The sequence below is a fragment of the Anas platyrhynchos genome, chromosome 5 (assembly GCF_047663525.1).
Source record: "Anas platyrhynchos isolate ZD024472 breed Pekin duck chromosome 5, IASCAAS_PekinDuck_T2T, whole genome shotgun sequence".
NCBI lineage: Eukaryota > Metazoa > Chordata > Aves > Anseriformes > Anatidae > Anas > Anas platyrhynchos.
This window is the reverse complement of record NC_092591.1, coordinates 33,736,783-33,761,320: the sequence shown is the minus strand read 5'-3', so window position 1 is coordinate 33,761,320 and position 24,538 is coordinate 33,736,783. Positions and strand designations below refer to the sequence as shown.

At 49.8% G+C, this 24,538-nt stretch overlaps 1 protein-coding gene across 3 annotated transcripts; it reads right to left on the bottom strand.

The window, feature by feature from the left end:
- Positions 1 to 2,512: 2,512 nt before the first annotated feature.
- LOC101793181 (transmembrane protein 151B) lies at positions 2,513 to 24,277 on the bottom strand. Of its 3 annotated transcripts, XM_072038750.1 has the most exons (4): positions 24,248 to 24,277; positions 24,098 to 24,164; positions 23,112 to 23,259; positions 2,513 to 5,567 (listed from the first exon to the last, which is right to left on the bottom strand). In XM_072038750.1, the coding sequence occupies exon 4, from the start codon at positions 5,532 to 5,534 to the stop codon at positions 4,137 to 4,139; it is 1,398 nt and encodes a 465-aa protein (XP_071894851.1). In that variant the 5' UTR covers positions 5,535 to 5,567; positions 23,112 to 23,259; positions 24,098 to 24,164; positions 24,248 to 24,277; the 3' UTR covers positions 2,513 to 4,136. The 3 variants fall into 3 exon arrangements, with proteins under 3 accessions (XP_071894851.1, XP_071894850.1, XP_027313672.3); XM_072038749.1 differs by having other exon boundaries at positions 24,098 to 24,276; XM_027457871.3 differs by lacking the exons at positions 23,112 to 23,259; positions 24,098 to 24,164; positions 24,248 to 24,277 and adding an exon at positions 21,482 to 21,789.
- Between the last annotated feature and the right edge of the window lie 261 nt (positions 24,278 to 24,538).

Genomic DNA, 24,538 nt, shown 5'->3' with positions numbered 1-24,538 from the left:
AGGCTGAAGGGGAAAGGGATGAAGAAGGGAAAGGGAACTTTTATCTGCCAAAGGGAGCATGAGATGGGAACTTCTTGCAACATGACACAGGCCAGGCACTGAGCTGGTGTAAGACAGCAAAGCTTTGCTGGAATCAGAGGAACAATGGGAATTTTCACGAGCAGGGGATCTGGCTTCAGCTCGTCTGAGAAGGGCTTTATGTCAACAGCGAGAGGCAGGAAGAGCCATATGAAAATTGGACCAAGATCCTGCGTGCACTGCCAGTTGGAGTGCAAACTGCTGTGGGAAAACTTACAGAGGAGTGCTATATTGCCATGCAGAAATCAAAGGAACTGGCGATTCTGAAATGCTTTCAGGAACTGAAGAAAAATAAACTCTCCTGGCCGTTCGTGTCGCTGAATTAAGTGGCACGGCTTTGTTCTGCAAGCTGTGACACCAGTGACAGTGCTGCTGTGAACAGGCAAAGGACAAACGCAGCGGCTCACAAATAATTTGGTGCTTTCTTCTTTTTCTTACTTCTGCTGCTGTGACAGTGTGTTGCCACCTCTCACCAGACTTGCTGGGCAGTGTAGGCATGCTTGAGAATATGCCTAAGAGCTACACAGTAACCAGGAGGTGAAATCCCCATACTAAGAGGCTTCTGAAGACACGGGAGAAAGAAAAAGGCAGAAAGGGAAAGAGGGAGGCAAGGAGGCAGGGTGGGATTTGCTGGATTTCCTCACCTTCCTCTGCTTTTCAGCCATTTCTAGTTATTGAAACCCACTGGGACAAGGATGAGTTGGCCCATCCCTCTCACTTCAGAGTAAGACAGTGCTCCAAAACACCCATACCTAAAAGGTCAGCAAAAGTGGCTTGCTTGTGCCACTGCTCCATTGCCAAAACAGTCTGCAATTAGACACAAAATCCTCTTGTTTTGTGCAAGGTGTTTCCACAGAGCTGCCAGGTTTGAGGACCTGTCCTCTTTGTCCTCTGCCTCAGGATTTAAAGGGCAGCAGCATTCCCTCCATCGTTAGGGGACTGATCCATCACGTCAGGAAGCTGCAGCACTGGCAAGAGTGGCAATGACGTGAGGTCCGAGGGTTGGCAGGAGCAGCCCTGCCCTGCTGGGTAGGAGTCCCAGGATGACTGCTCAGGTGTTTCCTGAGTGGGTCATCTGCAGAAATCAGCTTATTCAGGCCCAGGTCACTATGGGAGCTGCTCCCAGCTTTCCAGTCATCATCACCAGTGGCTACAGCAAGTAAAAGGAAGGAGCTCCAGCAGGGAAGGGGGGGACTTCTGCAGCTCAGGGAATACTTCTCAAATAAATTCCCCAAGGTTGGGCCAGATCACAAGGACCAAGGAAGTAGAAACCCTCTGGGCTTTTCAAACACTGACAAGAACACAGCTTGAGAGCTGCAGGATCTTTTTTTTTTTTTTTTTTTTTTTTTTTTTTCCTTTTCTTCCTTTTGAGGACACTGCAAAGGTTAAACTTGGCATAAACTGTCTCCATTCTCTGCCCTACCCATCATAATAATGGGATTGCTAGAGCTTGTTCATGTCGGATAATAACACTGTTTAACGTGGCCACTTCTGAGGACCCAAATATAACACTCAGTCCCGAAATACATATGGGACCCAGCTGGCTATGCCAAGACCTTGGACATGGCATTTAAAGTTGCAGGTGGCTGCAGCAGCTACTTGAGAAGACTGAAATGCACACTGACTCTGCCCGGGGCAAGCTTGCCATAACTGAGTTCTGCTGCGTGTTTGAGATTTATCTGAGCTGCATCCGAACTCTGTTCTCTTTTAATTTATATTATTCTACCATCTCTTCATTTCTCCTTTCTTGTCTCCCTCCCTAACACCTCCTTCAGTCAGTAGCAGTGTTGAAATATTCCAGCCTCTGTGTTTCTTGAAGCAAGCTTCAGCCTCCTCCAGCTCTCAAACCTTCCATATGTGCTGGTTTAAACTTTCTGTCTGAGTGAAGACAAGGGGAGGGAACCATATGAAAGACTTGCATTTACTCCATCTTCAGAATAAAAGTAAATCAGAGATGAGTCTGAGCCTGGAGTTTGGGTCTGATCCTTTCCTCCTTCCTAGACTCTTGGCTGGGGGACCGGGACTTGGTCATTATGGGGTGGATCTAAGTCAGGATTTTTTTTTTTTATTTTTATTTTTCTTTCCTAAATTTGACTTTTATCCAGTTAAGGATTTTGGTTCCAGTCCAACAATAATCATTACCCCGAGCCCAAACCTGATTCTTCCATGTGTCTGGGTTGGTTATTCTTTTTTAGAGGTGATAAACTAACACATCGTATGTGTTATCTATCTTTTGCAGTAAATGCCAAGCTGTCAGAATGAAAATGTCACATAAATCATACATAAAGTATTTACATTAAAAAAGATTGACTCATACAAATTTAAACCTTTCTGATGGTGCCATCCTTCGCAGCAGGTTGGCTAGGTATTGCCGACGTGAAAGCGATGTTTCTATCTCCGGAGTTGAAATAAAACACAGTGCATCAAAACGGAGTCATCAAACCAAAACAAAATATATTTAACATGGTGCAACAGTCAATGCCATAAGAAATCACCATAGAAGTATGCAGTTATATATACTCTACACATACCGATATGACTTTACAAATCTCGTATTACACATAGATACACACAGAACTGACTCGGGAGGAAGCATTTGTTGCCAGCCCCTTGGTTCCTTACCTACTTGCCATAGGGAGTTACAACGCTTTCTTTTTTTCACAGTTACTGTATTGCGATTGTATTGCGTTCCCCTGCGAGTCATGGTTGATGCCCATCTCTGCCATCCACGTGATGAAATGGTACAGAGCTTGCTCAGCGCATGGCTTGTCCCTTGTGGGACAGAGGTTTGGCAGCCTGAGGGATCCCTGATGGGTCCTGGGCACGCCCAGGAGCTCCTGGGTCAGTCCCTGGCTCTTTGGAGGACTCAGTTGGCTCTGCCAGGACTGGTCACCTCCTGGATGTGACCCTGCTGGGCTGATCTAACAGCTTACTGAAGGCTCTGCACCTGCTCATGGGGAAGCTGTGCAGGAAGAGCCTCTGAACTACCAGTGGGTGGGCTGTGGTGGGTTAACACCACCTTTACCTTTCCCTCCCTGGCCCCTCTCCCCTTCGCCAGCCCTTGCAGCTCTGAGCAAGTGGTAGGAATGAAATAACCACAAACCTGACCTACAGTCCTAAAAATAGTGGCACTAACAGGGCACTGATCTACATTACGGCTCTCAACGACTGCTAACACTGGTGGAGCTGAATGAGGTTAACTACAGCTGGAAATGCAGCAGCATCTCTGCCACAGACCAGGCAGGGCAAGGTTAGCAAAGGGCATGCTTTTTGCTTTATTCATGTGTCTCACTAATCTGTGGTGAAAGTCTTCAGCACTTCTCAGGGGCATATATTGTGGCTGTGTCAGTGGTCAGTGAAATTTGTGCTGCAAATACCTAATCTGGGGGCAATGGAAGCCAATTATGGGCTGAAAGATACCTGGCAAAACCCCAGAAAGACCCAGTGAAAAAATTGGAAAGTAGAAATGAGAAAACCGAAACAGGAAGATAAGGGTAGAGAGAGAAAAGAAAGTGACTGGTGAAAATAAATTTTTGAAAAGCTTTGCTTGGGGTTTGCTGCAGGTAACTCAGAGCCTGCAGATCTGAATTCTCCTCCTGACTTGACATTGACTGGCCGCAGGCGTTTCAGTGCCTCGCTTGGCCTTGCTGTCTCTGAGTTTCTTACCTTGCAGGGCATCCAAGAGGGCAAATGCACTGCAAAACACGGGCTTTATGAATCCTCCCGTGGAAACAGCTGTCAAAGACTGTGACTGAAAAGTAAAAGAAAGAGTGGGATGGGAGAAGAGGCAGAGACCCAAGGAACAAAGAAATAATGAGGAGTAAAAGAGCAAAAGGAAGAGGGGATAAATGAACAGGGAGACCATTGGGAGAGGAAAATAAGCTTTGGAAATGAGGTTGGCCACGTGTCAGGGTGACCATATCCTCGTGCAATGGCAGGTTTTGAACTGAAATCCGCAGCTTGTCCTGCAGACTGACGTTTGCAGACTTGTGGCATCTCTGCAACCACAGCAGTTAATCTGTCCCAGGGCAGAGGAGCCGAGAAACCACAGGGGCCCATCACAGAGACGTTTCCAGACAGGAGGAGCGTCTGACGTAGAAGGGCCGTCCATCGTGCCCCTCTGGCCTGTGCACAATCAAGACGGGGAAGAAGCGGGCGTCGTGGTAGGTTGGGGGGTTTTCATTGACAGCCAGCTGGCTGGAGTAGGAGCAGCACTGCTCGTCGTGGCAGCCCCGGTCAGCGATGCTGCTGCTGCGGCTCCTCCAGAGGCCTGTCCTGTGGGAGCCATGGACGCGGCAGAGGGAGAAGCGGCTGGTGTTGAGGGACAGGCGGGAGTTGCCGCTGCAGCTGTGGAAAGCGTGGCGTGAGAAGATGGAGGAGGTGCTGGAGGTGCGGTTGCAGCGCTCGCAGCCGTGGGCCGCCTCGCTGTACCGACACACGGTGTAGCTGTTGTAGGCCGGGGAGTCGGCCAGGTCCATCAGCATGGCCTCCGAGTAGCTGGGGATCAGCTGCCGGTTGGTGCAGATGTGCCACTCCAGCTCCGTGCTGTCCTGCGTGGCGTCTCGGGGCATGCGGTACCTGTAGAGGGGCTCCTCCACTGCAGTGGGTGCCGTGTACTCCAGGCCCAGCAGCTTCTCCACGTGGTAGTGGACGTACGCAGTCCGATACTCTATGAGTACCCTGAGCGGCCACGAGATCATCAGGATGGCAGCCACCCAGAAAGCATAGTGCGACACATACCATGGAAGGTGATCCGGGTCCCCGTAGGCCATCATAAGCTCTTTAAAGTCCACGTTTTTGAGCTGCATGCCTTCCCTCACCTCCATGTAGTCATCCAGACCCTCGATCTCTGTGAAGAAGTGAGCTCTCTGGGTCAGGTAAGAGTTCTCAGACTCAATGTTGGCAAAGCTGAAGCATTTGGTGAACCTCAGCTTGGTGGCTGTGTAGCTCTCTAGGCCCAGGAGCTCTTTGGAGATGTCCTTGTACCCACAGTGAGAGTAATCAAACTCAGCTTCAGCCACATGGGTGTTGACCCTCTCGTGATAGACTTGCGTGGTGGTGTAGGCATCGCCGTTGCGGTACCGGGTCACCTGCCGGGTTCGCCGCACGAAGTGGTAGCTGATGGCCTTCCACCAGATGCATGGAGTGGCTTGCTGCATGCGGTTGATGCATTCGTAGACGCTGTCCACATCCGCCTTGTACTGCAGCTCTCTCTTGACGTGGCAGTGCCAGCACTCCACCAGGTAAACCACATAGAGCATGGAGAGAAAGGCCAGCGGGATGTAGACATAGCCGTCTGAACAGGGGCTGTCATGGTAGATCATGGACTTGCCCTTGAAGGAGCTATCGAAGCTGAGCTTGGTGACCCGGGCCAGCTGACACCAGGCCACCGCCCCCAGGCAGCCATACATGAGGATGGAGAGGAGGAGGCATTTCCAGTGGGACTCTCTGCACATGCAGGCACTCAGGGACTGCTTCACGGGGCGTTGCTTCGAATCACACCACCAGGGATGGGGGGAGAAAGACAAAGAGAGGAACCTGTCAGTCACACTGCTTTACATAGCACACACATGGTGCCTTTTGCTTTCCAGACTGTGTCTGGGTTCACTCTCAACTGCCTGAGGACTGGGACACCACCCTACTTCACAGAAACAGGAATATAAACCACTTTCTCAGAAACACCGGGACCTCCGTGGGGGCAAGACAGGCCCACATGTCCTTCTCACTGCAAGGAGCCAGCACCCGCCCTCATCTACACACCCTCCTCTGAGGCCAAGAAGGCTTCACAGCAGATAACCGGTTGAAAGCACAGGGTTGTGGGCTTGCCCCTGTGATTTGGGGGTCTCCTGCACCACACTGCCGGGGGGGCAGGGAGAAGTGTCCTTGGTGGAGCCACAGCCCCCTGGGTCGCACGGCACAGGGGACCAGTGCCTGGCGGAGCCAGAGCTGCTGCCTGAGTCAGAGCTGACTCAGCCCCAGCCCTGAAACCTACCGAGTGATCGACACCATTCTCTTGGAGGAGAGCCATCAGGAAAATTACCAGATTCAAGCACATTTATTTGAAAAAAAAATGTCAGAATTACAGCACAGTGCAGTATAGCTGCAGGCTGGTTAGAAGACGAGCTCCTACCTAAAACACCTGAGTGGTTTAAGTGTTAGAGCTAAGGGTGTATGAGTGAACATCTAAAATGCAGCAGCACATCCCTGTCTTTCAAGTCACAAAAGTCAGGCTGGAAGTGGAGGGGGAGTTTGCATTCTTGTGCTCCCGCTGTGCTTGCTGAGGCGATGTGATTGCAGTCCTTACCCCAGCAATGTTGCAGCGAATCAGCTGCATTGTCATGCTATGTTGGGCTATAATAAAAAAGACCAAATCCAGCCAAGCAGCTAGCAGAAACAGAGTTGTCTTTCTGCAAAGAGCAGCAGCAGCAGCATGGGTTACACTCCTGGCTGGCAGCTGCTGGTCCGAAGAAAGTACATGACATGTGGAGGGCTGAATGCATCTCTCTCGTCACCACCATCCTTCACTTCCCCCTAACTCTGAGAAAACAACAGTGAGAAAGCAGTTACACGCTGATATTCGTGCATCATCATGCCCTCTGCTGAGCCTGATTTTATGCAAAAATAGAAGCATGCTGCTACTCCTTCTCTCAAGGGGCCACCGTGCATCAAACTACTGCATAGACACCAGCAGATGCTAGGTTTGAGAAATGTCTTCTCTTTTTCTCCAGAGATAAAGTTCTCCCCCAATATAGCTTGCTCAGACCCAGAGCAGTTAGGATTCAGTAAGTAAGCTTGAACCAGCGAAGAGTTTAAGAACCAGCATCTTATGACTCAGGAAATAATAGCGTGGCACCACTAGAAAGAATTGACTGTTTTCTCAATGAGATGGAAGCATTGGCACCTAACCTTGCCGGGCTATCAGATCAGGTTTAATACTATTTAATACTGCTTTTTTTTTTTTTTCTTTTTCTTTTTTTTTTTTTTTCCTGTGAGAGAGCCACTTCTAAGTAACTGTAGAGGTTTTTATGATTCGTTTTGAGCACTGCCAAATAGACTACACAGGGTTAGGTCTTTGATTTTGTAGCATCTAATCTGATGCTGTGTAAGTGCAGAGTAATTTTATTTATTTTTGGGAGCTACACCATTCATCTTCAGCAACTAAGGGCAAAATTTGGCCCATGGTTCTTCCTGATGCATCCAGAAGAAACCTACAAAGAATTTCTATTCTGATCCCAAGCCTTCTGTATATACTTGTGACAGAAGGAAGAATAATTATTTTGGACTGTGTTCTCTTTACTAAGGCCATTGACTGAAGCAGTGGCCAGAATGGGTGCAGAGGAGCTAAACAGGGCATGGTACATAACACCTTTTCTGCGGGTAGGGCAGAGAAAAGACCTTAGTATGAGAAAGAATAAGGCTGTTTTTTTCCTAGCCTTTGGCAGGAAGCCTTGTGGAAAGCAAGGAAGTGGCTTCAAGCAGACCCAAATCAGCTGAATACTGTCTATGGGAGTTTGGGGGATGAATTCCTGAGTCTACATGCAGTCATGAAGAGTTTCATCTCTTGGAACTCTTGTCAAATACCCACTGCTCTGTCCCAGTGACATTATTGCTCTGCCATAGCCTTCTTCCCAGCTGCATGCTGGCTGTCCTGGCTCTTGGGGACTCTGCCCGGAATCTCTGTCTTTTGTTCTTTCTCTTGACTTTACATGGAACTAGAGTTTTTGAGCGCTGTCGTAATGCAAAAATTACTACAAAAAAAGTACAAATGCAAAAATTGACTACAATGAAGAACTGCAGACCTCCAGTCTTTTTTCCCCTGAAGGTTTACTGAGGTGAAGAAAACTCTGGAAGTGAAACTCTCTGCTCCAATCTCTGGGATGGAGCAGAAGGAGACAGTGGGGCAGGGTTCTGTCATCGGAATTGAAGTCCGCACTCAGCAAGTTGTTTCCACAGGTACATCTCACATGAACAGCATCTGGTTAATACTCTGCAGAAACGCTGAGGACCCAGCTAAGGATGTCTAGCAGTCAGTTGTAATGTAAGGTGTGTGCTTCAGTACTCCAGGAACCCCAATCCTTTCCAGAACCCATTGAAAGCTCTCTCAGCCTGGCCATGCAAGGGCTGTCCCATGTCAGTTAAGGCACTCTTTGCCAAAGGCACTGCAATCCCCACCTTTCGTTTATCTCCATTCCCTTTGCCTAATAAACTTCTCTGCTCTCTGAAGCTCTATATTCCAACTTGCAGCCCACAGGTTGGCTCCAACCCAAGGACTGATTCAACCAGCCCTGCTGGTTAGGGTTATCAGTGGCCATAATGGAGCCTGAGAGCTGGCAAATGCCTCCTAACATGCCTAACCCCATGAAATGCCACCCCAGCTTTGGGGAAAGGGGTGGCTGCGATCTCACCAGTCCCAAAGCAGCACAGGCCTGAGCTGGCAGCAGCTCCAAGGCTTGCAGGTCCAGGTCTGTGGATGTGTCCTGTGGAGTTACCTCAAAATTGGCCTTCAGACCCCTGCACTGAGAGGGCTGGGTCTGCCTGAGCTGGGGTACCTACACTGTTTTCACTGCAGCTTTTAAGAAATGCAGCTTTTCTCCTTCCCACATTAGTGAGGACATGCAACCATAATGCCCACTGGCAGATCTCTTGGATGCACACACACCAATCAGTCCAGCTCCACAGGGCCTTTGTGCTCAAAACCCATTGGGAAAACCATGATTCTTTTCTTCTGACCCACCGCCTCATACCCTCCTTTGCTGCCAACCAGACCTCACTCTTTAAAGTCCTCAGGTATAAAAGGATCTCTCCTGCAGGGTCTGCCCCTTCGGCTGTCCCTCTCATTTCACGTCCTACCTATGTTCATCTGGCCTATATCTCCTTATTTCTCCTTATAATATTAGAAATACGCTAGTGTGTTTGTAAGAAAGACAGGAAATATAATAAATAGTTACAACAAAAGCATCAGACATTCAAAAGTCTAATAAGGAAATATATCTTTCCATCTATCTTTGCATAACAAATTCATTAACATGTTAAACCAGTGGCTCCCAGACTTTATTAATTAACATACCACCTTCTTGCAAGCATGGTGTTTGTGGTACTACATGGAATCTTCTCCTTGCCATGTGCAATGTTTCAGATCGAAATGGGGTAAGCTTGTGTTTTGGGATGACTACAATAAATGCTTAAGAAAACTAATAATTTCCATGATAACTTGGGCCAGTCAGCAACCGAGAGCTGCATTCTCTGGGGAATGCTGTGGCTTCTGTGTCGTTTTGATGTGGAGCAAAAACATAACCCATGGAAAATGTTAACAGAGAAATGTAATTGAAGAAAGTGAGGTCAGCGAGCCTTTCAGAAAGCCAAGGCCAAGCAGCGACTGTCCCCAAACAGGCAAAAGCTCAGTCACCAGGCATCCTCCCTGCAAACCAGGGCCCACAGATTTGGGTCACTAACCCAAAACAAGAGGTAGCCCTGCCCCAAGCTGCCTTTCCCCACTCTACCTTTACATTGGGGCTTTTTGGCTCATTCTTTCCAAAAAAAAGTTCAGGCAGAGAGATGTATCTGCATCCCACACAAAATGGAGAGGCGGGTCCATGTTCTCCCATGGTCTGTTTGTTGTCTGGTGGCGTGGAGTCTTCCAAGACACTAAATGATAGATGTTATTTAATTTGTTGCCGCAGTTGCTGGAAAATAGTCTGGAAAGCCCTAGCTGCTGAAGGAAAACTGGAAATTCAACTGACACCTACAGCAGACAGGAGTTTCCAGGCTAGCAGCATTTCGATTATTTCTCCTTCAAGAAACTTTGTGCAGAACTTAGTTTGCAAATGATAAAGCACCCAGGCAGTGGCTGAAAGGGCAATTGCCTTCAAAGACACCCTCGGATGGCGGATGCTGGAGATCAAACGCTGGTATGCAGGAACCGGCGCGGAGCCGGCACACCCACCCTGCTCCTGCCCCAGCTCTGCAGCAGCCAGCTCGGCTTCTGGCTGCAGCAACAATAATTAAAATCATTTAAAAGTAGTTCGTGCTGTAACAGCGTGCAAATTTGGGCTGTTAATCCTGCCTAGTGTAAAGGGCTGGGGAGAGAGGAGAGGGGGAGCGTGTGGCCCAGCACTTGGCAGCTGGAGCAGAGTGTGGCCAGGGGCTGGAGGGGTGAGTGACCAGGATTTTGGCTCTCTCACCCATCTCTGGACTGCTTGTGAGACCAGCATGAAGATGCAGGCAGCTGGGTTGTAACCGGTAACCATCCTATGTGAGCTTACAAGCAACAGCACCAAGGTGGCCAAGAAGGCAAAAAATTACACACACAGACACACACCGAGCCCTGATTTCTCCTTAAAAGGCACATTTGAACTTTAAGACTTATGCTAGAGAACAAAATATTTCTGGATGATTTGTGTCCCTGGGTCCCTTCCTTGTGATGGGTGCATAACCAGGAATGAGTTTCCTGGGGTGCAGGTCATGGAGGGCTGGATGCCCCTGCTCCCACAAGCAAGCATCTCCCCATTAGCATGCGGAGGAAGGGATGCGCAAAGAAGCCCAGACTGATTCCACCAGCACAGGATTTTGGGTGCCTACCTTGGACCTCAAGTACCTCAGTTTTATCAGTGAAGGCTCACTGCCTTTGCTGACCTCTGGACACCAGCTTATCTGATGGCCAGATTCACTCGCTGGCCACATGGCTGTCCTAGGTGATGGCTGGGATGGTTACAATACAGTAAGGAGCCAGATGGTTCTTTAGTCCTCACAGGTAGTCATAGGGATTTCTCCTATCAACTTTGCAAGACTATTCTGGGTCAGAAAAGTTCAGCTCCTCTTATGATCCAAGCTACCTTTACACCTTAAGACCAGGAGACACCATACCTTCTCTCTTTAGCTCTTATACCCCACGGGCAGTGCAATTTCACTCTACAGTCCTATGTACGTCCCAGTAACTGGTGGCTGGTGAAAGCTCATCTTCCATAAAGACACACTGCATTAATTTATAGACAAAAGCAAATGAAGGGCCTGCAATCCCTTCTGCAATTTGTTCTGATGTTGAAATTTCACTGCCATTGTAATTTTGTCTCACTTTAGTCCCCATTGGTGGCAGTGGGGATGCCCATTCTCCATGTGATGAAAGACTTCTTTCATACTGCTTCCTTCTCTCTCTGAAGCTGCTTCTCCATGCTAATTTTGACACCTCTAAGCCTTCTTTTGACATATTAAATGGGTCAAGGTCTCAATGTCCTTCACTGCACAGCTTTATTCCTGCCCTTTGGTACTCCACTCTCTCTCTGGCACCTTGAAATCCTTCTTAATGTGTACCCTGCAAGTGGATACAGGACTTCAGCATTCATTTCACCGACTTCATACCAAAACATAAAAGGACCTCCCATTCCCACACATTTTCCCTTTTTAATATCACCAAAAATTGCATTAGTAGATTTTGGACCAGCACCACCCTGGGTGTGTAAATTCAACCACTAACTGCTCCTAGGTATTTTTTGAGTCACGGTTTTGAAGATAGCTAAAGACTCGGCTGCACTCTCCACCCTGAAATGAGTAACTTCAGATTTGGCTTTGGATTGAATAACCAAATTATTAAATGAAACAGATCCCTCTGTAGGACAGTGCTCATCTCATTGTAACAGAACAGCCTGGTAATGTTTGTGCCAACTGTAAATGTTACCAGCAGTGATTTTATGCTTAAATCCAATGGATAGTGTCAAATCTAGTCATTATTCCTCCAGAACTCTGCCAATCTAATGGCTAAATACCCCATTTACATATACAAGTCTTCATAAAGCCAAGTGTCAGTCATTAGAACAAGGCTGTGGGTGTTGTGTGCACACCAAGGTGCTTCTCACACTTCCAGTGCTGACTGCCGGGGGTAATCCCGCAAGCAGCTCTAGATGCAATGCTAAGACAAACCCTCCAGAGCTTCGGTGGAGCACGTCATTACCTAGCTTGCTGTTGTCACACGCTATTAATCAGTAGTTGCATTTTACTCCAAAAGCAGGTGTATGGCAGTGTGGGCTTGAAGCATTACTTCTTTTTCTTTGCTGCTTATGGCATGCAAATGGTTACGGTGATAATTATAAACCTCTTGTTTTGTCCACTTCCAATCCGGACTGCTAGAATAAATTTGAACTGAAGGCTACCAAGCTGACCCTGATGGACGTGGAGAAATGGCCTGTGAAGTTCAAAGGAAGCTGTTTACACTGCTTTGGAGTTAGTCCTTAAAAAAACACCCTGTATATTATTTTGCCATATGTTTACTATTTCTCTGTAGCTCTCTGACAACAAAATGGCTTTTTCCTCTTCTGCCAGACTCAGTACTTCAGTCTCTTTGAAAACTCCATCATGAGCTGGATAGGCAGAAAATATGCTGCAACAGCAGGAATTTATTCTAATGTTTGTTTTGTGGACAGTTTGGGGTCCAAGTTTGACTGCCTGTGTCTGGTTTGCAGTCTGATATCTGGGTTCCCCAATTTCAAAAGCATTTAAATTCTCCTTCGGGGAAATCATGCCAAAAGCGTTTCCTGTCCCTTGAAACCGTATGTGTGAACGTGTTTGCCCTTGGTGGCTGACCTCAAGAGCTGCAATTTTGCTGAAGCAAAATGCTATCATGTCTGAAATGAAAGAATGAGAGAAAACAGAGGGTGGTGAAGACGTGGCCTGAATGGAAATAGAGAAATGAGAAGGAAACACAGGAGGAGGGAGACGAAGAGGTGGAAGAGAGAACAGGGTGGCCTAGACATGCTCCAAATGCAAATGTCACTGAGGCAGGGGCTGTGGTGGGTGAGGATGGGGACCTGCCAGCCTGGGCCGGGCTGGGAGGGAGTCGGGCCCTGGGAGCGGAGGCATGAGGCAGCGCCCGACGTCTTGGTGCGTTCCTGCTCTCCTCCAGCACCGTGGGGTGACCTGAGCACCATCTCCAACAGCAAAGTGACCCCACAGCTCGGGGCTGCTCATGTGAGCAGAGTCCATCTTGTCTTTTGTTTTTGTTTTAGTTTTGCAAGCGTAGTCTTCCTGTCCACAGGGGAAAAAGAGAAATACTGACATAGGACTGCAAGAAGAGAAATAGATGTAGAGGAGAAAGAACTGAAAATGGGGGATAAATTAATGCCAGCCACAATTTCATTTGCCTCTGTGGATTTATACTTGTGACAAATACATCCCAATGAGATAGATGAAAGGGGAAGAACAATCAATAACCACAAGTCACACACTTTGGCAGGTGGCGACCTGCCTGGATGAAAGCAGATTTTTGTCTCTGACTATGAGGCTTCTTCCATCCTGATCAGGAGAGGGCAGTGGAAAATGTTTCACCTCTTGATGGACGTGGCAGGATGTAATGCAGAGAGGACCAGCAAGTCCTTGCCAGGCGAGCATTCAATTGTGCTGTTGACCGTAACTGAGGTGAGCTCTGACGCCAGGACCAGCCTCCGGTTTGCTGAGAAAGGCCTTGCATGTGTCCAGTGAGACAGGGACGATTCAATGAGGGCAAGGAAATCTCTACCCCACTTCCCCAATCAGCCACCACTGACCTGGGTGCAGATGTCAGCCTCCAAGTCCTGAGGAGATCCTGGTGAAAGGATCAAGGAGAGCGGGGTGACCAGGGAGAAGACAATGACAGGAGAAGAGTCAGAGTACAACCTCTTCTTGCCTCTCAGGGCCAAGTGAACTCCTAGGTGAGATGCTCATTAGTACAGAAAGAAAGGAGCCTGCAGGGCTGTGCTAAACCAGATGTTGGTGTACGACTATTAGAAGTACTCCTCCACCATGTGACCCAATCTGGGCACCACATGGGGCATCGATAATAAGGCCTGGTGAGGGAAAAGGGAGATATTACAACAGTCATCTCATAAATTCCCTCCTGTGGAGCCTGAAATAAAATCCCTCCTCCTATCCATCTTGAACTACAAGAAGCCCATTACCCCCAGCTCACGCTGAGCCAATAGAAAGTGCTCTCAGCATGGCTGCCAGCACGGAGGGAAAGGGAAATATCAGGAATAGAAGGCAACGGAAAAAGCCATTTAGCATCAAAGAGAATTTCCCTTCGGTCCTTGAACACGCTGTATGGTTGCTGCACGTACGTTTCGAACGCACCATTTGCTCCTCTGCCATGGAGCTCCTGCCGGAGTGAAAACCTCACGCAGGCAGGGGCTGTGACGCCAGCACCGAGCAGAGAAGCTCTGTGACTTGGTTTAACAGGAGCAACCTGCACGCATGCCACATGTTGGTTGTGTCACCGATGCGGAGGCATTCACTTCAGCAGCTGTACTCCTGCGGAGAATGGGGATGGCTGGGCTTCTGGTTGGTCAAAGCCCCGCAGAGATTTAATCTCCTCCTTCCCTCACCGGAGGGCAGAAAGGTGCACAAAACAGAGGCACTCAATTCTCTCCCAGGCAGAGGCTATCACAGGACAAGACAAACCACAGAAAGGCACACATCTTGCTGATCCACCTGAATATCAGCTGATAGGACCCTCCTGAGGTACTGTAGAGAGGCAGCCCGTTACTTCACACCATTCTTTCATGAATTCAAGCATTAAAAAGTCACTGTCTGAAGAAGAGGAAAGCAGAGGTCAGGACAGAAGGAGCTTCCAGTCCTCTAAAACATCAGACCCAGAGGTAGCTTTTGCAGGATACTTTTAAGTTCTTCAAGCATAAACAAAGGAAATCTTGGAAAGAAAGGCATTTGGATCCCAGCCAGTATCCATGCAGCACATTGCATCGGGATGAGAAAGCTGCCCACTAAAATGTAAGGGGAGGAAGGTGAGGGGCGTGAAGCATTCGGCCCCAGCCGGCTCACAAGCTGCTGCAAGGAGAGCCACACAGGTACATTTTTGGCGCAAAGGAATCCTAGCAACAAAGCGGTCACCATTTGCAAACAGAAGTTAGGGCTGTTTCAGTGACAGCTTCCTACAAGCTCGCAAAATACTACACTAACAAAATTATCCCTTTCCCCCCCCAAATTACTGACATTGCTGCCACTGGCTTTTGACTCAGCAGTGCCACAAAATCATATTCCCTATGCCTCCCCCTTGGATATCGACCATTCCTAGCAGGCACAGAAAGCCTGGCTCCACCAGGCAGCCTCTGGTGAGACGGGGACAGCGGGAAGGGGGAGAGCTCCACGTGGTTGACATCTTCCAGCTGGATCCAACAGGAAGCCAGGCGTACCGTCTTGCTAGCTCCTCACAGGCTGTTGGCAGCCTTGTTGTCTAACGCCCCGGTTTAGACAGCCTTTGCAAATGAGAAAAATAGTTTGTTATTATTAATGCCATTTAATCTTACTCTAAAGGAACACCCTGAGATTTGAATGGGGGATAGAAGCTGGTTACCTAAGTGGTAACCAGAAAAACCAGAACAAAGTGGCTCAGTGAGTTGGTGTCTCAGTCTCCATCCTCCTTATTTCCCATGTGGGACCTCCCATGGGCCAGCCGTGCCTCAGCAGAAGACCTCCCGGCACCACGGCGTTGGGCTCAGGCTGTGGCTGTGCCTGGTCCCTTGTGCTGCTGAGCTGAGCCTCCCCTGCAATAACATCTAGCACTGCTCTGCCAGACTCAGAGAGTGTCTTTCCCCATCCCTGCACCTTTCTGAACACAGCTGGGACCTCGGTGCTGTGAGATTTTATAATGGTGCTCTTGTTAAGATGAGGTAGCATCCCAGCAGCTTATGCTTCCCAGTGAGAAAAGAAGATTCATGATGAATATCACTCCTTTCTCTCTCTTGCTACTCTTTTTCTCTCAGAGAAACATTCTGCCATAACCTGTGACAACACAGCATGTGAAAATTTCACTGCAGATTCATTTAAAACACCTAATGGTTAAGAGAGCTCCTGGGAGCCAGGACATCTGGGGTTTATTTCCTGACCTGAGCATGGTGTGGCTTCATCACACCTTTCTGCACCTCCTGAAGATATTGAAAAAACAGCATTTGTAAAGTGCTTTCACATGAGCATCGCAGCAGCACTCTCCTGTAGGGTGTGTAAGCTGTCCCACCCTGCTGCTCCATGTTCCTGCTGTTGAGAACCACGGGCTTTGCCTTTTGCCTTGGACAGGCCCCTGCTGAGGCCCATGGCTGCTCCAGCTCCATGGCACACCTCAGGCCTGCAGACAGACTGCCACTCACACCTTTTCACCACATGCCCTCGTTGCCTCCTTCCTCCACCAGGTACTTGCACTTCTGGCTGGTCTCCTCACCTCCAGGCAGTCCCAAGGGGTTGTTTTCCACCTTTTGGGTCCCCCATGCTGGCTGGAACCTACTGGTGGATGCAACCACCCAGCCTCTGCAGTGCTCCATGCAGGAGCTCCATGCTCGGGGGGCCGAGGCTGCTGGGGCAGAGCCAAGGCAGCTGTTCCAGGGCTGGGATGTGCAAGGAAAGAGCAGAAAGCATAAACTGTTAAGCAGTCAGGTCTAGGAACTTCTCTTCCTTAATTTTGTGTCTTGGGATGAGATGTGCTGTGGGCAGGGCGGCCACAGCTCATGTAGGGTCCAGCATGGGCAGCATCCCAGGGATCATAACCCGCCTAGAGACAGCGCTGCCCCTTGGGTTTTGGCTAGTTAGCAGCACTGCTACAAGAACCGTGACCTCAGCAAAGTTTCACGGTGCACTAGTTTTAACTTTGTAGTTCTTAAGCTCAGAGGAGACGGATGAATGATTATAGTCTGAAAGCGAACCCTTCAGTGAACTATATTTTTCATGATTAGAACTTAAAAACTAATTAACTACTTAACCACGCTTTTCTGGAAACTGGAGCTCCTGCTATAAGTGAGAAATCAAACAGAGCCTTATCTGCAGTGTCACAACAGTGTCACCGTAACAACTGCAGGGACTTACGGCGCTGATAGCTCGGCAGCGGCTGGGTTTGGTGTTAACTCACTGCTGTGTGCCAGAACACACCGAGAACAAAGCCCCACTGAATACGGACCATTTGGGGACATTTCACTCTTCTAAATCTCTGTTCCCGTGGTGTCCCTGGTCACCAGCAAAGCTGTGAGCTATTTTGTTTCCGGGTATAGGAAAAAAAGGGGAGGAAGCCCCATACTGTTCCCAGGGAGAAGACACCTTCTACCTCATCGCTGCCGTGGCTTCCGCTGAGTGAAAAGAAGCCTTGGTGACCACTCTTCCCTCTTGTGGGAGATTATCTTCTGAGGTCTCTGAAGTGAGAAAGGGAGAACAAGGAGCATATTTGGGGCTTCAAAGCAGTGTGCCTTCCACTGGTACCAGCCGGCTGGCTGTCCTCCTGAGGGCACAGCATTAGCAACCAGCCCTGGATGGCACCTGGTCACCTCGTTTCTCCTCTCCCACGAGGCAACATCTGTGCACTTAGCAGCTGTTTGCCAAAGCTGTCCTCATAACCTTCCAGTGACAGAGCTCCACAAACTCCCCAGTCACCCCAGTCCACTCCCCTGAGACAATTCCCTTGCTGGAAGGAAGCAGGAACACCAGCCAGGAGGAGCAACGCAGTTCAGCCTCAGTCACGGCTGTGATAAAGCTCTCTTTGTTGCAGAGGACGGAGGACCTTGGCCCTGGAAGCCCCCCCAGCTGGAGCCCAGGCTGCCACTCAGAGCTCAGACACATCCGTCTGCTGTTTCCTATCTATTTTTTTAAACTCTTGTCAGCTTCTGGTTCAAAGTACAGAGAAGAGAGACAACTTCAGGGCACCAAGAACAGGCACGTGAGCAGAAGATAAAGTGGGGCACAGAAAAGAACAAAAGCAGAGTAAGATGTGATGCCTCAGCATGGATTTTCTTTTGACAGGATCTGCAATGCAAATATTTCCTGGAACTGCAGGATCATGAAAAATAAGCTTTCCTGTTTTTCCTTTGCTACTATTGATGGAATTGTTCCTTTGTCTTTATGAGGGAGATGACTTGAATCAAGAAATGAGGTGCTCTCCTTGATTTGTGTTTGCTGAATGAGTGGACAGGAGGGGTAGAAAGGGGCTAGCACTGTTTGACCCACATTCAAGAGGGGCAATACTGTGCACCATACAAATATTACCTCTTTGGTCAATTATACTCGCCTGGGACGGTGACAGCCTTCCACTGGGACAACCAGTAGCTATTATTCAGGGTGCTACTGGAGTAGGTCTTCTGCAAGAGGTTTGAAAGTGCCAAGGGGAAGAAAAGTGCTTCCCTAGGTCCCATATTTCATGCTTGGTACCTTCTGAGATTCTGCTTAAAAGATGGCAGAGACCAACATTAACCTCCTTCATAGGCCCTCTGCCCTCTCTCCTTTCCAGCCCTGGCTCCTGATTCTGTTTCTGGCGAGCAGAGGAGCCTCAACGAGGACAGTGAGCCTCTGCAGGAGCAGGCGGCAGCCACAGAGGCAGTGGGGACCCAACAGGCTCAAGGGGGTCTACAAGGGAGAAGGCTTCAGCAGAGCAAGGGGGGCTGCTGGTGAGGAAAGTGCAGCTACGGCAGGGCTGATAAACCTGTGAGGGCCGCCTGCCTGGTCCCTCCACCACCTTCCATCCATGTGGGTAAGACTCTGCTCATAGATGGGCACAATGTAAAGCTACCTAGTCTAAGTTATTTGTGGCCACAAGCAGCGCTTTTGAAACCAACTCCTGTTGGGCCTTGCATTGGCAGCAAGAGGCAGATGAGACAGCGTTGAGTGGTCTCCCTCTTCTGCAACATTTCTAAGTGCATCATCACGCTGGTGACCATGGGTTTCAGGAATGTTTACCCATGAGGTTTTCCCTCTTTTATTTAGACAGACTAACTGATTGTGCTATGTCATGCCCAATTAGAGTCCTCAGATATGTAAGACAAGACAAAACCAGTCATGGGCAACTGCTGTTTGACTCTGCCAATACAGACAAGACAAACACGTATTTCAAAATGTCAAGTGGCTGCTGCTTTCAGCTTCCTTCAGTGATTAGTTGGCTTTGGTAGCAAATAAATGATGTTTGTACTCACCAGATTCACTTTCCTGAAAAAAGAAAAAAAATCAGCTAAGTTTAAAAAAAATATTTCAGACCATTTCCTAATTGAGGTGTAAGTTGGCAAAAATGCAGAAAAGTCACTATCAGCACTTCAGCGTAGGTGTAGGCTGTCACAGTAACAAGCAAGACAAGAAAAGTAGCCAGCCCACAGCCTAACCAGGGCAGGACAGAGCAGTGGGGAGGAAAGTGAAGGAAAATATGTCCAGAGAATAAATCGACAGCAATAACTGCTGTTTTTTTTTTTTGGAAAACCATGTCCCTTCCATTCCCTCACCTCAAAGACCTTCATTCTTTTTCACAAGTGTTGATGGGGTGGTAAAATCCTACACCACCACCAAAAGCATGACTGGTACAGATCATCCAGCTCTAGCAATCAATATCTCAACAGAAAAACAACAACAACAACAGAAACAGCCACCAAACCACAAAACAGCAGAATAGTGGCAGGTAATCCAAGGGCTTGCTCTGACATTCAGCACTGCCAGCAGAAAACCCAGGTGGCCCTGGGAAGGATGGGGCCAGGGCTGCAGCCAGGGACCGAGCAGCCGCTCTCCTTTCCTCCGCAGCTGCATCTTCACTTGTCCTGTTTTCATGAATAAAAACTCAGACTTGAGGCGCGTTCTCTGCCACTCACTCAGGATTTTATCTCACATTGATTTATTCCCCAATAAAGACAATTTTAAGTCACTGTTAGGATTTAAGTCCATGTATTTGATCCAAGTAAAATCCATAAATGACAAGACTAATATAGAAGACCATGAAATGCCTATTTAATTCAGGGCAATTCAATGCAACTGCAGGTCTCAGAACCAAAAAAAAATAACACTATTTACATGGAGATAGAAGAAGCAAGAGGAAAAGACCAATGATGTAGGACTGCAGGGTTAAGACATCACTGTTACAGGCATTTGAAATATAGACTCAAACGTGCAAATGTTTGTATTGGAACAGAAGAAAAACTGAGAAGAGGATGACTGAAGCAAGATATAATGTGCTTAGCAGAGAGATCAAGTGCTCTCATGTCTAGAAACGGCTTAGATATTTTTATGGTGGACTTAATATATTGGAAAGCCTTCTGTAGCTTGTGGCCATTGACCAAATAAATCAAAAAATCCCTTCCAGCATTAACCATCTATTGATCTTCTGCAGGGCTGTAATTACATTGGGGAGCTCTACCGCTCGAACAGCGGCTCTATCCTGGGCCCAGCCACAGCTCGTAGCAGTAAACTGTATCGCAGGTGTTTAAAAAGCAATTGGACAGGACAAAACCCTAATTTTCACCCATGGAGGATAGTTTTTTCAGCCTCAGCTGAGAAGTCTATTTTCTATTATAGTGACTTTAAAAAGTGTTGCTTGGTTTTAACCCAAGCGTCCGGCAGCTCCACGTAAGCTTTGCTGAGATTATGACCATAGGACCACGAGACCGTTGACGAGTAATGTAAACATGAAGAGAAGCTGTAAGCAGACAAATTGCACACAGAAATGTTCCAGGGTTGCCTTTGCTTCTGTTTGCAGTGTTCTCTGCCTGCTTGGAGGCTGCTCCATGCACCCCCAGGAGCATCTATGCTTGCTGTTAACTATTACGAAGAAAGTTCAGCCACTTCCACGACTTGCACACGGATTACGCAATGCAAGTGGCAGACCTGTCAAAACAGTCGGGAGCCAAGGCTACATTACGGCTAAAAGAAAACCTCAGGCATTCCTAACACCGGACCACTCGCTGTCCCAAATGTACAGGACTGTAAGCATATTGTCATCGGCTGCCACACAGCCCTGCAGCTCTGTCTGGCCGGTGCCTTGTGGCTCAGTGTTTTTTGTGTCACCGCTCAGACACATCAGTCATTCCCTGCCGGTGATCTGCAAGGCCACAGCGAGGGCTTCGCAGCTGATGTGAAGAAGCACATTAAGCTGTTATTTCCTACGGTGTTTTCTACTGCAGATCAGCCAAGAAGAGTGCCTAGGCCCCGAGACAAAATGGGAGGGATGTCCTCAGTCCTGTGGCCCGAGCATATGAAACCCTCCAAGCCCCAAACTGCAAACCCAGCCTGCAAGTTATCCCAGCGCCCGAGAGCTGCAACCCCACGACCACCTCCGCCCCCTGGGCAGCAGCAGGCACCCCTGGCCCCCCAGGTGCCGAGCGGGACAAACTTCCCCTGGACAGGCCCCGTTTCTCCCCCTGCATCCTTCCCTCTGCAGCCTCCTCCCGGCTGCGGGGACCCCGCCCGCACCGCCGGCGCCCCGGGCACTGCAGGGCGCGGCGGGCACCGCTCCCCGCACCGCTCCCGCACCGCTCCGCACCCCGCACGGCGGCTGCAGGTAGCGGCCAGGCTGCGGGGCTGCCTCCCCTCTCTGCGGGCACCCCCCTGGGCTCCCTCCTTCGCTCCCCAGCCCCCTCCCCTGCCTCTTATCCTCCGGGACCCCCCCGGGAGGGTGTCCCCCTCCCCAGCCCCGGCCGCTCACCTCCTCCCGCTCGGCGGCGGCCGCCCCCGGGGCGGGGGTGCTGCCTGGCCCGCTCTCAGCAGCCGCCTCGGCATCCCCCTCCGAGGACATCCTTGGCCATCACCGGCGGGCGGCGGGGGCTGCGGACCCCCGAGACGGCCGAGAGCCCCCTCGGGCCGCCCCCCTGCCGGGAACGGGGCCGGGAACGGGGCCGGTGCGAGCCGCCCCCCGCTCCCAGAGCCGCCCCGCCGGGTCCGCCCGGCTCCTTCCAGCATCCCAGGCAGGCGGGCAGCGAGGGAGGGAGGGAGGGAGGCGGCGGAGGGGAGGAGAGAAAGGCGAGGCGGAGGGGGGTGCCCCAGCCGCTCCCGGCCCCCCCAAGGTGGGAGCCTCTGGGGGAGGCTGGGAGCCACGGGGGGGTCCTTCCCTCCCTTCCCTCCCCTCCCTCCCCTTCCCATCCCCTCTGGTCCCCTCCCCGCCCCGCCCGGGGGCTCCCCCCGCCTCCCCCTGGGGGCGAGCATCCCTCCTTCCCTCCCCGGGTGCCTCTCCCCGCTTCTCCCCAAGCTCACACCGCGGCCGGGGCAGGAAGGGGGGCGCGGAGCAGCCAGGGCAAACTTCCCCGCTCCTCTCCCCGGCCGCACCGGCACCCAGCCCTGGGGCTGCCCCGGCCCGGCAGGAGGGGGCTGCACGGCCCTGCTGCCCCCCAGTTCCCCTCCCCGAGGAGATGGAAGCGCCCCGCTTCTCCTGTCCCCTCCTCGTTAGGGTTTCACCCACCCCCAGCACAGGTCTCCCCCCCAGAGCTGCAGCCTGCCATGACCTCCCCACACCGCCAGTATTTCTTCCTCCCGCCCGCATCCTGCGCATCCCGTCATTATCTGTTCTCCTGCTGCCCAGGACTGGTGTGCTGCACCATCTTATCCCGGCATGTTTGCTTCATGTTTCATTACACTCTTTGCCTTGTGAGGCTCATCTCATTTGATCTGTTTCTCTCTCGGTGCCCTACAGCAGTATATATTTTAAATGCTCCATAAAATCTTGCAAACGGGCAAGTGAGCAGACTTGAGGCATCAACCCTAGCTTTAATATTCGCACCTCAACTCCTGCTTCAACATGCTTGCTGCTTTTCAGGCGTGCCGCTCTGTACAGCTCCACTCCAGCGTAAGGCACTCAGGCTGCGTACCAGGCTGGTTAGGAGGGCTGCAGAGCAGGGAACGGCGCTTGGTGTGTGGATGTACAGGGAGAAAACCCCCAAAGCTGGGGTTTTCTAGAAGTGTTGCACCTGCTACATCTGGATTTCAGGGCATGGATTGCATTGGGCAAATCTTGGCTGATCCAAGAGGGGGAAACCCACCTAGCTTTGGAGGAGAAGGGCATCCATGAGAGATAACAGACAAGTTCCCTTTGGCTCCTGTGGCTTTGGACCAACAGCAATGCACACACTGCTGCTGCAACTACAGCCGCAGGTGCCTTTTTCTCCCCAGAGCTCATCTCCTCCTGCCAGGAGGGGCATTTGCTTGGCTGCACCCGGTACATATGCACAGAGTAGTCTGGCTTTTGCTCCTGCCAGCCCTGCAGAGGAGCTGCCAGAAGCACTCAGTGGCAGACAGTACAATGCAGGTTCTCTAAACCACATGAAAATGCACATTTAAAATACCTTGTTTCCTTTCTGCAGGTGGCACAACTGGGAAGGATCTCTAGGGGACAGGTTGGACAGCAGACGGGCAGGGAGTAGATCACATCTGGGATGCAGGAAGGAGCAGCAGAGAATGCGTAAGGAGTGCCTGTGCTGTACCCGCCAGGACCTATAGGGGAAGAGAGAAATTTAAAATCCATTTTGCTTGGTCAGCTTGTGCGTGTTTGTCTGGATGGTTTCAGTGACCTTACATACACTGTAAAAACGGTGGTGGAAGCGGTGCCGGGACAGGATGGGGCTGTGGTTAGAGGGGAAATGTGCCCAGCCAGAGAATCGTCCACAGAGAAACCCAAACTGAGCATTACGCTTGTGCCAAATTCTCCTTGTGGGGGCTGTTGAACGGCAGCAGTCAAAGGCATCAGTGGCAACAAAGGGAGGTGGAAAAAATGGGCTTTGGTGTGCTGCGTGGCTGTGGAGAAGATGCCTCCCCATATGGTAAGGCAAAAGGGGAGGGCAGTTTTCTGAAGTCGGGGACCCCATTTTTACAGACAGCAGGGAGAGAGAGGCTGTGCATCAGGGAGGTGTCAGCCAGGCCAGCCGAGCAGCCAAGGAGTAAGAGAATCAAATTTAAGAGCTGAGTCACACAAGGACAGAAAACAAAGACCTGGCAGAGCTCAGGTTTGTCTGTCATCCTATACCGAATAGTCACCTCTGTTTAATAAATACATCTAATACCCACCGGGCTTTGGGGCAGCCTGAACAGCTTCATGAAGGTTTTTAATTTATTTTCATTTCCACAGACACTCAGCTTTTGATGTTGAATAACCTGTGAGTTATTTAATCTAAACCAATCCTGACCGGTGCTTGGTTACAGCTACAAGCAGTGCCAGGGACTGGATAATCAGCCCTTCCACCTTTAAGGGAAGAAGATGTCTCTTGGGGTTAGGTAGACTCCAGTTGAACTCAGGCTTTTGAACCGAAAGGCACAGGCTTGTACATCTTCCTACCTGACATGCTGTCAGCATCCAGGTGGCACCTGAAAAACATCGGGAAAAGCCTGCAGACGAAGCAGACCTGGAGAAGGGAAAATGAATGTTGCTGCCCCTGAGATTGAAGCTTTGGAAATGTCATATCTCACTCGGTGCCTTTATTTCCACCTCTCTAGCTCCAGATTCAGTGCATCAATCTCTGTTATCAAGGCTGTCTTCACAACCTGAAGAAACAGGGAAAAAAAAAAAAAAAAGAAAAAAGAAAAAAGAAAGAAGCTTGAATTCCAGAAAGTACTGCAAAAATCTGTGCAAAGCTCATTTTTTAATTTCAAAAATGCAGGGGATCAGTGTCACTGGTGTAAGCTGCCTGAAGGGGCTATTTATGTTCTTTAGAAGCTTTTCCCTCTATTCTAACACAGATTAATTATGAATATTTATATATATAGTACCAAAAATGTC

What these genes read in the sequence shown, in the direction of transcription:
- LOC101793181 (XM_027457871.3), bottom strand. Translation starts at nt 21,571, where the DNA reads ATGTCCTCGGAGGGGGATGCCGAGGCGGCTGCTGAGAGCGGGCCAGGC. An exon ending in CCGCCGCCGAGCGGGAGGAG is followed by an intron (nt 5,568 to 21,481) that starts GTGAGCGGCCGG and finishes TGTGATTCGAAG; the next exon opens with CAACGCCCCGTGAAGCAGTC.